This window comes from Bufo bufo, chromosome 5 (assembly GCF_905171765.1).
Source record: "Bufo bufo chromosome 5, aBufBuf1.1, whole genome shotgun sequence".
In the NCBI taxonomy this organism is placed as follows: Eukaryota; Metazoa; Chordata; class Amphibia; order Anura; family Bufonidae; genus Bufo; species Bufo bufo.
In genome coordinates, this window is record NC_053393.1 from 42,067,582 (window position 1) to 42,086,556 (window position 18,975).

At 42.3% G+C, this 18,975-nt stretch overlaps 1 protein-coding gene across 2 annotated transcripts in view; it reads left to right on the top strand.

Moving 5' to 3' along the window:
• Window positions 1-18,975, top strand: part of WASHC5 (WASH complex subunit 5) — a 69,819-nt gene that overhangs the window by 42,181 nt on the left and 8,663 nt on the right. For both annotated transcript variants that reach the window (XM_040431668.1, XM_040431669.1), the window contains exons 21-26: window positions 2,988-3,150; window positions 3,420-3,522; window positions 7,637-7,716; window positions 12,693-12,796; window positions 16,679-16,808; window positions 16,924-17,020. In XM_040431668.1, coding sequence (XP_040287602.1) covers window positions 2,988-3,150; window positions 3,420-3,522; window positions 7,637-7,716; window positions 12,693-12,796; window positions 16,679-16,808; window positions 16,924-17,020 — 677 coding nt within the window. The remainder of the gene's footprint in view (window positions 1-2,987; window positions 3,151-3,419; window positions 3,523-7,636; window positions 7,717-12,692; window positions 12,797-16,678; window positions 16,809-16,923; window positions 17,021-18,975) is intronic.

Consider the following 18,975-nt stretch of genomic DNA (forward strand, 5'->3'; position numbering starts at 1 on the left):
CCTCACTTCCGTTCTGAATGGAACGCATGTGAGACGCACATGTGACCCCTAACTTCCTTCTTTGAATGAAGCGCAAATGGAGAGCACACATGATCCCCAGGTCCCGGTCACGTTATGCGATCCACAAACTGCGCAGTTATAGAAGATTGTTTAAACATATAATGAATAATGACATTACTTTTAGTTAATCCTTATTGAAATGTATTTTAAATGCATTCTGAGAAATTCTCTCTTCTTGAAGGGGTCAAACGCTCACTTGTTCAAAAAAGATTTATATATATATATATATATATAATATGAATGTGGAACCTTACACATCTCGCCACAAAGTTTCGTGCAATATCGGTGTGTCTGGAGGCAGCACAAAATATCTCCATATCAGAACCCAGATAATGGAAAAGTCCAAAATCAAAGAAAATTTACTAAATTCAAACATCCATTATTTAAAGGGAACATCCCAGTGGGGGATGACTGAAAATGTTCATGCAGCAATTCTTATTTTGGCCACCAGATGGCAGTCCAGGATAAGAAAATCCCTGATAGAACAAAATTAAAAAACATAATTTATAGGCTCATATATGAGCAACAAAATCATCACAATTTTTTTTTTTAAAGTTTTAAAAATTATACATATATATATAAAAGTTTAAATCACCCTCCTTTCCATATAATTAAAAAAATAAATACCTAAATAACAATAAATATAAACATCACCGCGACCGAAAACGCCCATACTATTAAAGCACAAGCAACCTCCACGGCTATGGGCCGAAGAAGTGTGCAAAGTTTCAAAATTGTACTCCTAAAACTGTGGGAGGAGTAGAACTCTATTGGAAATCAATGAGAGAAATTTGATTGGTTGTTGGTACCTTGAAATGGAAACACCCAATGCCCAAATCTGATTGGCAGTGTTTGGCTCCGCCCACTTTTTACATTTGAATTCCAGTCACCCAGTAACCGAATGTACCAAGTTTGAAGACCCTGCCATTAACAGTGTGAGAATGGCAGCAATTTAAATATTCCCATTGAATAGCAATATGTAATATTTGATTGGCTGTTTTAAGCTCCGCCCAGTTTTCCGAATTTTAACCCCAGTCACCCACTCATGGTCTGTGCCAAGTTTGGGGCCTCTGGCTTTAAAACTGTGAGAATGGCAGTCTTTAAAAGTTTTAATTTTGGCCGCAGTCACCCAGTGAGTAATTGTGCTTAGTTTGGGACACTTGGCATTTAAACTGTGATAATAGCACCAGTTTATCTGTTTTTCATTAAGGTCAATGGCTGAAATCTGATTGGCTGTTGTTGCCCCGCCCCATTTTTCCCTAATTGTGAACCACAGTCACCCAGTGACTAACACTTTAAGGTTTGGGAATTATGGCCTTTAACGTGTAAAAATGGCAGCAGTTTTATTTTCTATTGAAAATCAATGAGTGAAATTTGATTGGTTGTTGGTGGCTCCACCCACTTTTTCTAAACTTGAAGTGGAAACACCCAATGACCACATTTGTGATATTTGAGGTCCATGAAATCAATAATGTGAGAATGGCAGCATTTTTAATTTTTCCCATTTAAATCTGATTGGTTGTTTTTGGTCCCGTCCACTTTTCTGAATTTTAATCCCAGTTCTCCAGTGACCATTGTGCCAAGTTTGAGGACCCTGCCATTAACAGTCTAAGAGCAGCGGCAGTTTTAAAATTTCCCATTTATACAAATGGCTGAAATTTGATTGGCCATTGTAGACTCCACCCACTTTTTATAAATTTTAACCCCAGTCAACCAGTGACCCACGGTGCCAAGCTTGGGTATTCTGGCTTAAATACTGTGAGAATGACAGCAATAAAAATTTTCTCATTGAAGTCAATAGGGAAAATCTGATTGCTTGCTTGTGGCTCCGCCCACTTTTTGGAGTCCCTGAAATGTGACAGAAATTTTCAGGTTGACCCCAAGTTTGGTGAGTTTAACTTCAAAGCTGTACGAGTGGCAAAAGTTTACAATTTTCCAATGTAAGTCTATGACAAAAAGTGGGGTCTTCGGGGAAGGGGGGGCGCCCCAGGGGCCCGGAGGGTGGGATCGCTTATTAAAGCACAACCAACTTACCTCACTACAGGTCGAAGAAGTGTGGAAAGTTTTGGCGTTTGTAACCCCAAAACTGTAGGAGGAGTAGTGTATAGAAAAAGGGGGGGCAGAGAAGAAGAATAAAACGGAATAATAAGCTGAAACTATCGAATAATTTTTTATTTTTTATTTTTTTTTACCTTTTCAAGCCAAAATAATAATAATGCTCTGTGCCTCTCTGTGATCTTTTTACTACAAAATCACGATGACAACTTTATCTCACTGTGATTTCGTAGTAAAAAGATCACAGAGAGGCACGGAGCATTAATCAGTCATGTTACTGCTCCGTGTCTCTGCTGTCCGGAACGGCGCTTAGTTCTCTTTCACGCAGCAGATTACCCGCACGGCATCCACTCGTGTGAAAGAGCCCTTACCTACACTGATACATTGTAACAAGCTGCAGCTGTGTGAGCAGGATTAGGTCAGGATATGTATCAAGCAACTTGCTACTGATGGCAAGCAGATTGAAGCACGAAGTTCATTAGAAAGTTGCAGAACTTTTCTTATGTATTGGATAAATGGGTAGTCCCATCTAGGACATACCCTGTGGCTATGCCATAAATGTCTGATAGTCTCACCTCAGACACCTGCTGTGATTTGGGAATGGAGCCTCATCTTGCAGTCACTCTGATTGGAAAGGTGGCCGTTCATGTGTCCCTCTCCATCCATTTATATGGGAGTTCTGAAGCCAGCTGTGCACGCTTACTCAGCTCTTTTCAGGACCTCATTCCCAAGGTCCAAGAGGTGGCATTTGCACCAGTGGATATGCCATAAATGCCCCAGGTGGGGATATCCCTTTGCGCTTCTTTTACCGCCACACCTTTATTTCTGTGCGCTCAGATCCTCCTGTTCTGCTTCTTGCCTGTACATTTCAGGGTGACTTGTTACAAAGACCAGATGAACACCTGGTATGACATGAGAACTCACCAAGAGGTGACCAACAACCATCTCTTCTCGGAGATCCAGGACTCCCTGGGGACATTTGGATTAAATGGCTTGGACAGGTTACTGTGCTTCATGATTGTGAAAGAACTACAGGTAAAGAGAAGACATTTTCTTCAGACACTCAATGTCTGTGTTTTTGTTTCGAACATTTAAGGTTGGAGAGATGCAGACTGTGATGTTCTACAGTGGGATGAAGGATCCGTCCAGATAACTCTCTGCTCCTACAGTCATTGGTGTATATGTCAGATGTCTCCAGTTTTGAGACCCTCCAAATACATTGATATATGTTGGAGTGACTGATCCCATCTTTGCCACCCTTGTAACCCCATGTAACATAGACACTGCATCATGTCTTTCTCCAGAACTTCCTCCGGTTATATCAAAGGGTGATTCTGAAGGACAGAACAGCTCAAGAAACACTTAGAGCTCTGCAGAAGGTCGTCAGCCCTATAAAGGGGATTATAGGTAAGTGCCAAGACTTTCAAGCATCATGTGCCTTGCTGATTAAGAATTAGATGGCCACTGTGGGGCCATGATCAGTCGATCAGATATAACAAGTCGATCAGTGCTCGTTTAAAGGAAACCTGTCATCACTTTCTAAGCCTATTTATCCACTCACTTTTCTATAAATACTTTTTAATACATTAACCCTTTGGCTACTGGAGGTTTTTTCGTTTTTGTGTTTTCATTTTTCTTCCCTATTTTCCATGAGCCATAACTTTTTTTTATATTTCCCGGTCACATAGCTGTATGAGGGCTTATTTTTTGTGGGACAAGTTGTACTTTCTAATGACAAAATTCCAAAGGGGGTGGAATTGGAAAAAAAAAAAGCAATCCCTCCACCTTTTTACGAGTTTTGTTCCCACGGCCTTTAGTTTACGGCAAAACTGACCCATGCCCTTCATTCTCTGGGTCAGTACGATTACAACGATACCCCCTATGTATAGGTTTTTTATGTGTAAATAGTGTAAACTTTGAGAATTTTATTTTATTTATTTTTTTACATCCCCATATTCTGACCCCCATAACCTTTTTATTCTTATGTCTACTGAGCTGTTTAGGGGCTCATGTTTTGCAGGACAATTCATAGTTTTTATTGATACAATTTTGGAGTGTGCATGACCTTTAGGATCACATTTTATTTCATTTTTTTTTCGTTAAGCCATTCGCCGTATTGGATTTTTTTTTTAGATTTTAATATTATAGGCGTTTTCAGTCACGGTGATACCCAGGATGTTTATATTTATTGTTATTGAGGTATATTTTTTAATTATACGGAAAGGGGGGTGATTTAAACTTTTTTTTTATTTTTAATATATTTTTTTACTTTTTTTAATTTATTTTTTTATAATTTTAAGGCTCATAAATGACCTTAAAAATTATGTTTTTTAATTTTGACCTATAAGGGATTTAAAAAATGACAATTTCTGAGCATTTTGCTCATTTCTTATGTTGGCCTGCCCGGGGCAAGTCCCGATTGGCCGCACGGGGCATCAGTACTAAGCTCGGAAGCGTGAGCTTCCCTGTTTTTGCGCATTCAGTTGCCGTGATCTCACTTGATCACGGCATATAAAGCATTTAATTACCACGATCAGCATTATTGCCGGTTGCAGTAATTAGTCGCAGGTCTCTGCTGTTTGAAACAGCAGAGACTTGCCAGCCATGATGCCCGCTGCACGCGCGAGCGGGCATCATGCTTGAGAAGCGCTACCAGCGCCGTACATGTAGAGGGGTAATAATGATATTAAAATCAATTCTGAACGAATTATCAGTTCAGAGAAAAACCTAAAATAAATGTTCCCTCCATGTATGTAATTGCACCTTAGATGAGTCCTGTCTCCTCCATGCTTCAGAGATGAGTCCAGCGTTCTCTGACTCTTGGAGTGCAGCCACGCCCACAAATGAATAAGACATGCCCTCTACGATTGCTCATCGCCACCCCTTCTCTGCCAAGTCTCGCAGCTGCGCAGTATACATTATATGATCAGCAGTAGTGTTGATCGCGAATATTCTAATGGCAAATTTTTATTGTGAATATCAGCACTTCGTAATCGCAAATATTCTAGAATTTTTTTTCATCAGTGAGTGAGGCGACTGGTTCTGCGCATTCGCGGGATTTGGGACGTGAGTTCGGGAGGAGGGTAGGATCTTTAGATTCTGTCACTCATGTAACGGGTGGTGGTGGGGTTAGGAATGGGAAGTGATGAGGTAAGCATTTTATTTACATAACGAAAGTGGGGCGAGGGGAATTAAGCCACCATCAGAGGCATCTGGCAGGGGCTATCTCCTGTGAGAAGATCCAACGCACCCGATCCTTTTTTTTTTCTCCCAACATCTGTCATCAGAGGAGAGCTTGGATGCCGCCACGCACGTTACGCGGTCGGTTTAATGTTTGCGGACGCCCTAAAACTAGGGCTAAATGGCTTCTTTATGAGCGGAGGAGGAACGAAACCTAGGTAGCAGTGAAGTGTTCTAGCGGTTACAGATGAGGAATGAGAACGTTTTGTTGTCCCTTGATATATATCCAGCACGTGAACATAAAACTAACAGGAAACAGAAAACTCAGCGGCTCAACCTCTCACCGTATGGAAAAAGGTGCTCACCTACAAGGCCCACCCTAGGGACCAAAGTGAAAACGTGAATAACAAAAGCATAGAAGGGGCGCACTCAAAAGGGCTCACTTGAAAGAACAATGATGCACAATTTATTTAACCTAAAAACATATCCCCTAAACATAAATGTACATAAAATGCAGGCTCTATACGGATATATGGCCTCTATATAGATAGGAATGAGTCCCGTACATCAATGCACCAGTCCCAGGGTGAATCCTATAGCATGTATGCCAGCTGTATACAGTTGAAATGAGGCCCGTGCTGATAAATAAAAAAGATGGTCCATATATGCCGGCGGTATAGCACTGGGAATGTGGCACGTGTGTCAGTATACCGCAGCCAGATATATCAATGGACAGGTGTGATGGTGAAGGCTGTGTAGCGGTTAATGCCAATGACTTCTGGTCGTTCCCAGTTAAAGTCCAATTCGTATATGCGGCAATATTCACAGTTGGTAACACAGCATCACTTCCGAAAGTCACCTGGTAAGTTCACAATGCCATAATGGGTGCTCCCCAGGAGCTGGGTCTTACCCGTCTTCACTGCCTCTTTGCAGCGCTGATTCCAGGCGGCCGCACGTGGTGTGCTAGACCTCAGCATGGTGTCCCACGTGACCTGGTTGCTTAGGAGACCGGGTAAAGCTGAGATGACGTCACAAATAGGCGACCTCTTGCTCCGAATCTGGACAAAGCTGATTCTCCTTTATCTTCTTTTCTTATTGCAGATATTCAGTGCAACGCTCACTCCTCACGCCAGACACGTTTCGAGGTGCTGCACCTCTTCCTCAGTCGCCAACTGAGTGAGCGTATCCTCACTCTTATATATACGGGACAACTACTCCCATAATGCTTCACATTGTCATGCATTTACTAAAATCCGGAATGGACCAGGGTCATATTCCTTCTTCCTATCCTACTCCCTAACCACCCAGTATAAAGACAGCCCATATTACTGCCATCATCTTGTACAAGGAAACCCATACATTTCCATGCCTCCATAAATAGAACATATATATAAAAAATAAATAATCAACCATATATAAAAAATTGTATATAAAACATACGATGCTGTATTCATCAACTAAAATAGGATCTGGAGAAATACGCAAGGTCACACAGTAACCTGCCAAAAAAGCGCACCACTAACGCATAGGCATAAACCTGCGTTTCTTGTGCGATTTGGTCTATGTGATTTGCTATCTGTGAATAACCTCCATACTGCCCCATGAAGGTGGCTATCCTGTAGACGCTGGGAGGACACATCAATATTCAACCAGTATGTCGGTATATGGATCCCGAAGTGAAATAGGATTCAGACTATACGTTGTTTGACAGGGACCCTCTGAACATGGAGATCCCCGGTCCCCAGAAGAGAATAAGAATGATGTAAAAGGGAGAGCTGTCCGACAGGGAGGGGAGATCGGAGTGTCGATAGACGACCAGACTCCGATGTCCCATCACCACCGGGCAACCCCCCCACTCCTTACAGAAAACCAAAGACCTCCATTTCAGCGTTCAAGCCCCTCGGAACAATCGTGTCATATTCAAAGATCCTTCGCGATTTTTGTCTAGACATGTGCGCTATATGGTTCCCCCCTCTCCAAAGCTTTTTAACCTTCTCAATCTCCGTAAATCTTAAACCTGTGGGGTCACAATTATGTATTAACTTAAAATGTCTCGATAAACCAACCAGTATTATAACTGGTAGATGGGACCTGTTGCATATTTGGCAATGGAGCTGAAGAACTTCAAGTTATTCCTCTAATTGTTTCCCATTCAAATCTACATAACCCTGCGTTACTAAAAACGTTCATTCCTTGCGAAATAACAGGATTCTCATTCCTGGCCAGTCAGAGTTATGAAAAGCAGTAGCCACTTTGTATATTGGAGGTGAATGTTCGTAATGGATGTTGTGTACAGAAAATAAATGGAGCGCTCAGGTTCTTGTCTCTTGTGTCTTTGCAGCCAATTCTGCGAAAATCTATTCTTCTGCCATTGCCAAAACCCAGAAGATCTGGGCCCCTTATCTGGATGCTATAATGAAGGTAAGAGCAGGTGTTCCGGTTCCTAAATGGCATCACTCCCATCAGCTGAGCCGACATCCGTGTGATAATCCAGTGATCTGCAACCTAGACTGTAACTACACAAAATCGCCGCGATAGCGATGTCCATAGGAATGCATTGATTTTCACTGGCTAACCTCCGACACTCCAGCTGTGGTAAAACTACGACTCCCAACATGTAAACTTGCTTGTCTGTTCTCAGACCTCTATAGAAATGAGTAATGAGCGAGCACTCATACACTTGGCAACCAAATTGACATGTGCAGAAAATATTTATTATATCCCCATAAAATACAAGTAATAAAATTTATAAGAACAATGTAGCAATAATACACAACATTACAATCACATATATTGTGGTAGATATGATCGACACTATATTCATATGACTCAATAGTGTCGATAAATTCAATAATATATATCACACCAAGAAACTTCAAGTATATGCTGTTATTTGGGAAAGAGGGGGTATTATCTTCTAGCGCTCTATCCCAATTTGGGAAACTGAATGTCACTGAAAATGTTGTAGGTGTATTCACTGGGAGCGCAATATGTTCATAAAGTGTCCACAGGAATCCTGATAATGTGAAAAGTCTCTTATAGCATATCCTTTTAAGCTCGATATGAGCTTTGGATTGAAGAAAACTTTAAATCGATGTTTGGCTTACCGTCTAGCGTCTGCTGTCTCCCTATTGCTTCAATGGAGTTTTAAATATTTGCCGGCTTATTCAGTCGCTCCATACAGCAAGCTGGTTTAAATTTCGCAGGAGTTCCAAAGATCGCGGGAGTTGCCACTCTGTTCCGCAATTTCCTTTGGTGCAGCTTTCGACGATAAGAATAGTTAATCCTTTACTGTAGAGATTTTCTTCTGTATGGCCATACAGTATTATCGGAGGCTTTTCAATGCAGGTACATCACTTGTTTCACCATACGCGTTACGGGTAGATTCACTCTCCCTTCCTCAGTGGTCAAGTGTCTGCCTGCTCTGCCTCCATTTTTATCCATTCCTTTGATTGCTTCCCAAATCTCGGACACCTGTTGTTCATGCTACTCCCAGTTTGCAAGGAAATCCTCCAACATAATCAAGGGATAATTCTATACAGCCTTGATTTAAAAAAAAAAATAAAAAATTATTTTTTTTTTTCTCTTCCCTCTTGCAGTTTCCATGCGTTTTTTATGCGTTTTTTTGGGGACACATGCGTTTTTTGGCCCAGATGTCCCAATTGGTGTGATATATCATTATGTGAAATATAAACTTGATATCTGATTGCCAACACTTATAAAATGACTTTTTATAATAAAATATTATTAAACAAATTTTCAAGATTAAAATATCAATATAAGAATATAAAACAATAAATAATAAATGTGAGGAATCTTGAAAGTTTCATAGGAATCCTAGAGTTTGATACAATTATTCGGATTTGATAGAGAAAGAAGGGTGGGTATCTCGGAGCCAAGGACACGTCGCAGCGCCGATAGACGGCCTAGCATGCGACGTGCCGTCGGCCACGAGACATCCAACCTACATAAATCCAAAAATTTCCAACTCCGAATTAAGGCCTTTCGGTTGTAGAGATCCAAATTCATAAATGCGTCTGGATTCTATCCTAGACATTTGTCTGATAAAATCACCGCCTCTCCAGTGTTTCTCCACCTTCTCCAGTGCCGTAAACACCAGACTTGATGGATCCTGATTATGCATCTCTTTATAATGTTTAGATAGGGAATGTTTATCGTACCCCTTCCTGATGTTGGCAATATGTTCGGCCACTCTTTTTTTGAATGGCCTCTTGGTACGTCCTATATATTGTCTGTTACAGGGGCACTGGAGAAGGTAGATAACTCCACTGGAGTCACATGTAAGACAATCTTCTATCTCCCAATTATAGTTGTTCTGAGTCGAGGGGACATTAGTCGTCAGGCGGGGTTTTTTATTCATTCTACAACCCATACACCTTCCACATTTATAAAAACCCTTCAAACTCAGCCAAGTTCCTGAAAAACTCAACTTATTCTGTTTCCACGGTTTTACGGTAGGGGCCACCTTGATACCTAGATTGGGTGCCCTAGTGAAGGTAATCGTCGGAACAGTCGGGAGTAAGTGTCCCACAATTTTGTCATTCAACACATGGTGCCAATGGGTTTTAATAATTTTCTGAATCTTCCTATAATTCTCATTAAATGGAAGAACAACTCTCATGGCTTCTTTATTTTGTGTTTTATCTTCCTCATTATCCATCTCATTTTTATCTTTATTGTCCTCCTTATTAAAGAACTCTCTTCTATCTAATTTCCTAATTTGGTTGAGTGACTCCTCCACTAAGTTTTCAGGATATTCCTTCTCAATAAATTGTCTTTTCATCTCAATGGCTTCCATCTCAAAAGTATGTCCCTCTGTGCAGTTCCGCTTAATCCTACGGAACTGACCAGAGGGAACATTTGTCAGCCATTTCGGCAGGTGACAGCTAGAAAAATCGATATAACTATTTCTAGCTGTGGATTTACAAAATGTCTCACATATATATTTATTATCAGATTGTGTGATTAATAAATCCAAGAATTCGGTGCTCTCCTGTATGTTTGAGGTAAAGACCAGATTTAAATTATTAATATTGATTGTTTCTAGGAATTTTTCCAATTCTTCTTTACTCTTTTTCCAGATGAAGATCACATCATCTATATAACTGCGCCACAGGGCCAGATCCGTCCCCAGCCTTGGCTTGATGAGGTTGTACTCCCACTCAGCCAAGAACGAATTAGCATAGCTGGGGGCGAATCTGGTCCCCATGGCGGTACCCCGCTTCTGCAGGAAGAATTCCCCCTCAAAAAAGAAGTAGTTGTGGCTCAGGATATACTCTATTCCTTTCATTATAAACTCTTTTTTTATTTCTCCATACGAGCCATCTCTTAATGATTAATTGCATTTTTACAGCATCAATTCCTTGCTGATGTTCAATCACAGTATAAAGTGACTGAACATCAAGTGTACCCATAATCCATCCAGACTGGACATCTAAGTTTTCCAGAATCTGTATGATTTGGGTCGTATCTTTAATATAGGAATTGGTTTTCTTGACTATTGGCTGTAACTGTACGTCTATATATTTGGACAGGTTGGATGTGATAGATCCAATCCCTGAGACGATAGGGCGTCCTGGGGGATCATTCGGATTTTTGTGCACTTTGGGCAGACAGTAGAAGCATGGTAGCCTCCTCTGTGTGCCCAAAATGAAATCCAGTTCCTGCTGTGATATCGTACCATTATCCAATCCGTCCATACTGTATCTCCTGAGCTCCAACTCAAATCTCTCAAGGGGGTCTCCCCCCAATTTTTGATAGGTCTCCCCATCTGAGAGTTGTCGGAGACATTCCCTATTATAATTAATTGTGTCCATCACCACTACCGCACCTCCCTTATCCGCGGGGCGTATAGTGATGGAGTGGTTTTTTTGTAGTAGTTTCAATGCCTCAAACTCCGAATAATTGTATCAAACTCTAGGATTCCTATGAAACTTTCAAGATTCCTCACATTTATTATTTATTGTTTTATATTCTTATATTGATATTTTAATCTTGAAAATTTGTTTAATAATATTTTATTATAAAATGTCATTTTATAAGTGTTGGCAATCAGATATCAAGTTTATATTTCACATAATGATATATCACACCAATTGGGACATCTGGGCCAAAAAACGCATGTGTCCCCAAAAAAACGCATAAAAAACGCATGGAAACTGCAAGAGGGAAGAAAAAAAAAAAAAAAAAAAAAAATTTTTTTTTTTTATTTTTTTTTTTTAAAAATCAAGGCTGTATAGAATTATCCCTTGATTATGTGGGAGGATTTCCTTGCAAACTGGGAGTAGCATGAACAACAGGTGTCCGAGATTTGGGAAGCAATCAAAGGAATGGATAAAAATGGAGGCAGAGCAGGCAGACACTTGACCACTGAGGAAGGGAGAGTGAATCTACCCGTAACGCGTATGGTGAAACAAGTGATGTACCTGCATTGAAAAGCCTCCGATAATACTGTATGGCCATACAGAAGAAAATCTCTACAGTAAAGGATTAATTATTCTTATCGTCGAAAGCTGCACCAAAGGAAATTGCGGAACAGAGTGGCAACTCCCGCGATCTTTGGAACTCCTGCGAAATTTAAACCAGCTTGCTGTATGGAGCGACTGAATAAGCCGGCAAATATTTAAAGCTCCATTGAAGCAATAGGGAGACAGCAGACGCTAGACGGTAAGCCAAACATCGATTTAAAGTTTTCTCCAATCCAAAGCTCATATCGAGCTTAAAAGGATCAGCTATAAGAGACTTTTCACATTATCAGGATTCCTGTGGACACTTTATGAACATATTGCGCTCCCAGTGAATACACCTACAACATTTTCAGTGACATTCAGTTTCCCAAATTGGGATAGAGCGCTAGAAGATAATAACCCCCTCTTTCCCAAATAACAGCATATACTTGAAGTTTCTTGGTGTGATATATATTATTGAATTTATCGACACTATTGAGTCATATGAATATAGTGTTGATCATATCCACCACAATATATGTGATTGTAATGTTGTGTATTATTGCTACATTGTTCTTATAAATTTTATTACTTGTATTTTATGGGGATATAATAAATATTTTCTGCACATGTCAATTTGGTTGCCAAGTGTATGAGTGCTCGCTCATTACTCTATTACTACATTTGCCTTTAAGAGAGGGTGGGGTGATTCCCTCTATATGAGCTTGCAGCACCATACCTTAACTACTTGCTAGTGAGCCACCACAACCTACCACTATTTTCTCTATAGAAATGAATGGAGCATGCTGGGAGTAGTAGTTTCGCCACAGCTGGAGTGCTTGAGGTTAGCCATCACTGGGCTAAGCTTTCCTTCCAGTACTAAGCATTCTCCGAGTCAGCGCTAATTTTGGTTCTGCTTTGTCACTGCAGGTTGGACAGATGCAGATTCTACGGCAGCAGATTGCAAATGAATTAAATTATTCCTGTAAATTTGATTCCAAACACCTTGCAGCCGCCCTGGACAACTTCAATGAGTAAGAGAGGGGGACTTCATATCTTCTCAGTAGGGATCGACCGATTATCGGTTTGGCCGATATTATCGGCCGATATTGAGGATTTTGAACGTTATCGGTATCGGCATCTATTTTGCCGATATACCGATAACGTATGGGGAACACAGAACGCGCTGCTGACAGCGCTCTCTGTGTTCCCTCCGCAGCACAGGGGAGAAGGAAGCAGTGTCTCCTCCCCCTGTGCTGCTGCTGCCGCTGCCGCCAATGAGGGGATAGAACATAAGAGGAGGGGAGGGGCTGTGGCCGCTGCGCCACCAATGAAGATAAGCCTTTCATTCATTCATATACAGGAGGCGGGAGCTGCAGAATCACATAGCCGGCTCCCGGCCTCTATGAGCAATAGCTGCGGTCCGCGGTAGTTAACTCCTCAGGTGCCGCGGATCGCAGCTACCGCTGATAGAGGTCGGGAGCCGGCTATGTGATTCTGCAGCCAGCTCCCGCCTCCTGTATATGAATGATCGATAGACTTATCTTCATTGGTGGCGCAGTGCGCCCCCCCCAAGCCCCCCAGTATTAATCATTGGTGGCGCAGTGCGCCCCCCACCCCCATCCCAATCCCGGCCAATAGTAAAAACATTGGTGGCGCAGTGCGCCCCCCCCCCCCACCCACCCAGTATTAATCATTGGTGGCAGTGGCCACAGGATCCCCTCTCCCCTGCTCCTCCGATCGGAGCCCCAGCTGTGTAATCCTGGGGCTCCGATCGGTTGCCATGGCAGCCAGGACGCTATTGAAGCCCTGGCTGCCATGTTCAGCTCCATGCTGCTGTGTGCACTATGAGCACAGAGCAGCAGGGACAGTGTGAGATCCTATTCACTCTGATAGAGATCTATCAGGGGGAATAGGACAAGGGTTCTAGTCCCTAAGGGGGTTAAAAGTTAGTAAAAAAAAAAAACACAAAAATATTAAGTATAAATGAAAAAGATTTATAAAAAAAAAATACACATTAACAATAAACAAAAAAAATACACATTAACAATAAACATATTAATTTTCAGCAGATTTGTGTAGGAATTTTTTTTTTTCTCAAAAATGAAAATTCCCAGAATATCGGTATAAATTATCGGCTATCGGCCTGAAAGTTCACAAATTATCGGTATCGGTATCGGCCCTAAAAAATCTATATCGGTCGATCCCTACTTCTCAGCATGACTACACAGGCCATATCCTGAGACCAGTGATCGTTATGGGCAAAGTGATTTACAATTATCGAGCAAGGGGTTCATAATGAAGAAAGCATTGACAATTGAATGGTTACATTCAGTTATAAAATGTAATTGCTGCCGACAGTGTATATAAAGGTTTATAAATATATATAGGTCTGTCTGGTCCTCTTGGATAGTGGGGGAGACATTGAACTAGGGGTTATGTACTTTTTATATGTTTTAATTCAGTATTTCTATGTAAAAAGCTGTTGAACTGCTGCCAGGACTTATTGAGGAAGCTTGTGAGTCCTGCTTCCCTCGCCAACTCATAGAAAGGACCTGTGAGTCCTACTTTACCCACTCATAGAGTGAGCCTGTGAGTCCTACTTTACCCACTCATAGTGAGCCTGTGAGTCCTGTTTCCCCTGCCCAAACATAGAGTGAGCCTGTGAGCCCTGCGTCCTCCGTTAATTCATAGAGAAAACCTATGAGTCCTGCCCCCGCACACATATATAGAGAGAGCCTTTGAGTCCTGTTTCCCCCGCACACATATATAGAGAGAGCCTGTGAGTCCTGTTTCCCCTGCCCACACATAGAGAAAGCCTGTGAATCCTGTTTCCCTCGCACACATATAGAGCGAGCCTGTGAGTCCTGTTTTCCCCGCACACATATAGAGAGAGCCTGTGAGTCCTGTTTCCCCTGCCCACACATAGAGCGAGCCTGCGAGTCCTGTTTCCCCCGCACACACATAGAGAAAACCTATGAGTCCTGTTTCCCCCGCACACATATATAGAGAGAGCCTGTGAGTCCTGTTTCCCCCGCACACATATATAGAGAGAGCCTGTGAGTCCTGTTTCCCCTGCACACACATAGAGAGAGCCTGTGAGTCCTGTTTCCCCCGCACATATATAGAGAGAGCCTGTGAGTCCTGTTTCCCCCGCACACATATAGAGAGAGCCTGTGAGTCCTGTTTCCCCCACACACACATAGAGAAAGCCTGTGAGTCCTGTTTCCCCCGCACACATATAGAGAAAGCCTGTGAATCCTGTTTCCCCTGCCCACACATAGAGAGAGCCTGTGAGTCCTGTTTCCCCCGCACACATATATAGAGAGAGCTTGTGAGTCCTGTTTCCCCCGCACACATATATAGAGAGAGCTTGTGAGTCCTGTTTCCCCCGCACACATATATAGAGAGATTCTGTGAGTCCTGTTTCCCCCGCACACATATAGAGAGAGCCTGTGAGTCCTGTTTCCCCCGCACACACATAGAGAAAGCCTGTGAGTCCTGTTTCCCTCGCACACATATATAGAGAGAGCCTGTGAGTCCTGTTTCCCCTGCCCACACATAGAGAAAGCCTGTGAATCCTGTTTCCCTCGCACACATATAGAGCGAGCCTGTGAGTCCTGTTTTCCCCGCACACATATAGAGAGAGCCTGTGAGTCCTGTTTCCCCTGCCCACACATAGAGCGAGCCTGCGAGTCCTGTTTCCCCCGCACACACATAGAGAAAACCTATGAGTCCTGTTTCCCCCGCACACATATATAGAGAGAGCCTGTGAGTCCTGTTTCCCCCGCACACATATATAGAGAGAGCCTGTGAGTCCTGTTTCCCCCGCACACATATAGAGAGAGCCTGTGAGTCCTGTTTCCCTCGCACACATATAGAGAGAGCCTGTGAGTCCTGTTTCCCCCGCACACACATAGAGAAAGCCTGTGAGTCCTGTTTCCCTCGCACACATATAGAGAGAGCCTGTGAGTCCTGTTTCCCCCGCACACACATAGAGAGAGCCTGTGAGTCCTGTTTCCCCCACACACACATAGAGAAAGCCTGTGAGTCCTGTTTCCCCCGCACACATATAGAGAAAGCCTGTGAATCCTGTTTCCCCTGCCCACACATAGAGAGAGCCTGTGAGTCCTGTTTCCCCCGCACACATATATAGAGAGAGCTTGTGAGTCCTGTTTCCCCTGCACACATATATAGAGAGAGCTTGTGAGTCCTGTTTCCCCCGCACACATATATAGAGAGATTCTGTGAGTCCTGTTTCCCCCGCACACATATAGAGAGAGCCTGTGAGTCCTGTTTCCCCCGCACACACATAGAGAAAGCCTGTGAGTCCTGTTTCCCTCGCACACATATAGAGAGAGCCTGTGAGTCCTGTTTCCCTCGCACACATATAGAGAGAGCCTGTGAGTCCTGTTTCCCCCGCACACATATATAGAGAGAGCCTGTGAGTCCTGCATTCTTTGAGTCCCAACAGCCATTTAAACATGAAATCAATGGATATGAAACTATATATCTCTGAGCTCAGCGTCTCCCCCTCTGTCATATACTGCCCTCAGATTGGAACCTGACAGATGCACGTTAAAGGACTTGTCCCACAGTCGACGCTGGTCACCATTTTGCAGGCTAAGTGATATATGTAAATCACTGGCACCCTAACCGATTACTTAAAGAGGAGGCTAAGTTCCCAGTTCCTCCTGAACAGCATATAGTGAGGAGGAGATTGCATGGCGCGGCATGCCTGCTGGTGACAGCTCTAGGGGGGGTTACAGAATTAGACAAGTGCTCTCACTCTTCCAGAACAGAACGTTCCCATGGTCTGGGATGCTCCTCACAGATTTTGCTGGAGTAGCTGGACACGGTCTTCATTAATAAATAACATTATAAACCATTGCTGCTTTTTGATTTCTCCATTCCAGAGCGATTCTATCAGACATCCAAGCACATTACAAGGACCCAACCCTGCCATGCCCCAAGGAGGACAACACCCTCCTGTACGAGATCACTGCCTACCTAGAAGCTGCTGGGACTCACAACCCCCTGAACAAGGTCATTACGGTCTCCTCATTCTGAGCATTTCTTGTGGCATCTCACATCCTTTGGTCTTCTTCTCTTTGGGCTGATTCTCACTCTTGTCGGTGACCTCTGATGTCTCTCGTTCCAGATCTACATCACCACTAAGCAGTTGTCCTTCTTTCCCATCGTCAATTTCTTATTCCTGATTGCTCAGTTACCAAAGCTGCAGTATAACAAAAGTCTAGGTAATGTATAGTTTGATTGTATTTTGCCTGTAGACCAGTGGTCTGCAACCTGTGACCCACCAGGTGCTGAGAACCTCCGAGTCTCAGTAGGTTCAGATGGTTACTGGCTGCAGATTATCTCATAATGTCAGGTCACACCCACTATTTACAGGCCACACCCCATTCAATGTCGGCACTGCCCTCCCCACCCATGCTTGGTTAAGATAAAGGGATATTAACAACTTAACCCCTAAGGACATTGCTAAGTTTGGGCCTTTAAAGGGGTCGTCTCACTACAGCAAATGGCATTTATCATGTAGAGAAAGTTAATACAAGGCACTTACTAATGTATTGTGATTCTCCATATTGCTTCCTTTGCTGGCTGGATTCATTCACATTCATTCATTCATCACATTAAACCCTGCTCGTATCCATGGTTATGACCACCCTTCAATCCATGAGCGGTGGCTATGCTTGCAACACTATAGAAGAAAGCACCCGCTTATGTGCACTCTCACAGTTCCGGCCACCAGAGAGGACGGAACTTTTTCCTATATTGTGCAAGCACGGCCACTGCTGATGTATTTAAGGGTGGTCATAACCATGGAAACGCGTATAATGTGATGGAAAAATGAATGAAGCCAGCAGAGGAAGCAATATGGACAATCAGAATATATTAGTAAGTGGGTTGTATAAACTTTCTCTACGTTATAAATGCCGCACATGATAAACCCCTTTAACTTCTTAAGCCACAGCCCGTTAATAGTCTCTGTAAGTAGGTGATGCACTATTACGATGCTGTGATAGGATGGGCCAATTACTCTAATCCCAGCAGTTTAACCCCTGCTGTCAGTGATGATCAGGGACTCCCTCTTTACCCCTATCTTCCCTCCCATGATGCAGTGGTGTTCTGGCAGCCATGGGTAATAGTTGCCCTGCAGCCTGCCATGTGTGGATGCCTGACAGGGCAGAATAGGCATTATGTCAGATTTACTGTAGCGGACACTGGAGTACAGAAGTATTGCTGTGTATTTTGTGAGCAATCAGAATATCACATGTTCAAGTCCCCTAGTGGGGTGTAGAAAATTTAGATTTAGAGAAGCAAAAACAGAATTCAAGTTAAAAATAGCCTCTTTTTTTTTTTTTTTTTTTTAGTTTACAAAATATTTATTTACATAAATTAGTTTTTTAGATTTTTATCAACTTTTTTTTAATCCTGTACAGTAAACAGCATAAAAAGTTAAACAATGCCAACTTTTTTTTTTTTTTTTCATTTCACCTCCCCAAAACGCAATGCAAAGCACAAATGTACCCCAAAATGCTACCAACGAAAACTACAACTTGTCCCACAAAAAACTAGCTCTTAGACGGCTCCATTGACGGTAAAATAAAAATGTTATGGTTCTTTGAATTCAGAGACTCAAAAAAAATCAATTTGTTTAGAAAAGGATTTTAATTGTGTAAATAATAGAAATGCATAAAAAACTAGATAAATGTGGAATGGGCATAACAGTACTGGGCTGCAGAATAAAGTTATGTCACTTATTCCAAGTGCTAAATGCCATAAAAATAATGGCAGAATTGCTGCTTTTTTTCACGCTGTCACCCCCTCCCTCTCCCCCAATTTTTTTTTTAAAGTTATACAATACATTAGATGTAGCCCAAAAATGGTGCCATTAAAAATATACCCCCTCCCTCAAGAAACAAAGCTGCATACTGATATGTTGAAGAAAAAACAAAAAAGTTATAGCTTAATAGAGTCAGGCCCTGTGCAGTCATTTTCCTTTTCCTTTTGCTTTTCTGCATTTTGAAAGCCATTGACGTCACTTTAGAAGGGCTTGTGTTTTTGTGAGATGTGATGTATCTTTCAACTGCATACCGTATATATCATATATGTTTTATCATTTTTTGGGGGTATCAGAAAGCCTTCAACTGTTTTTGGGGATTATTTTTACACCGTTCACTTCGCACAGCGC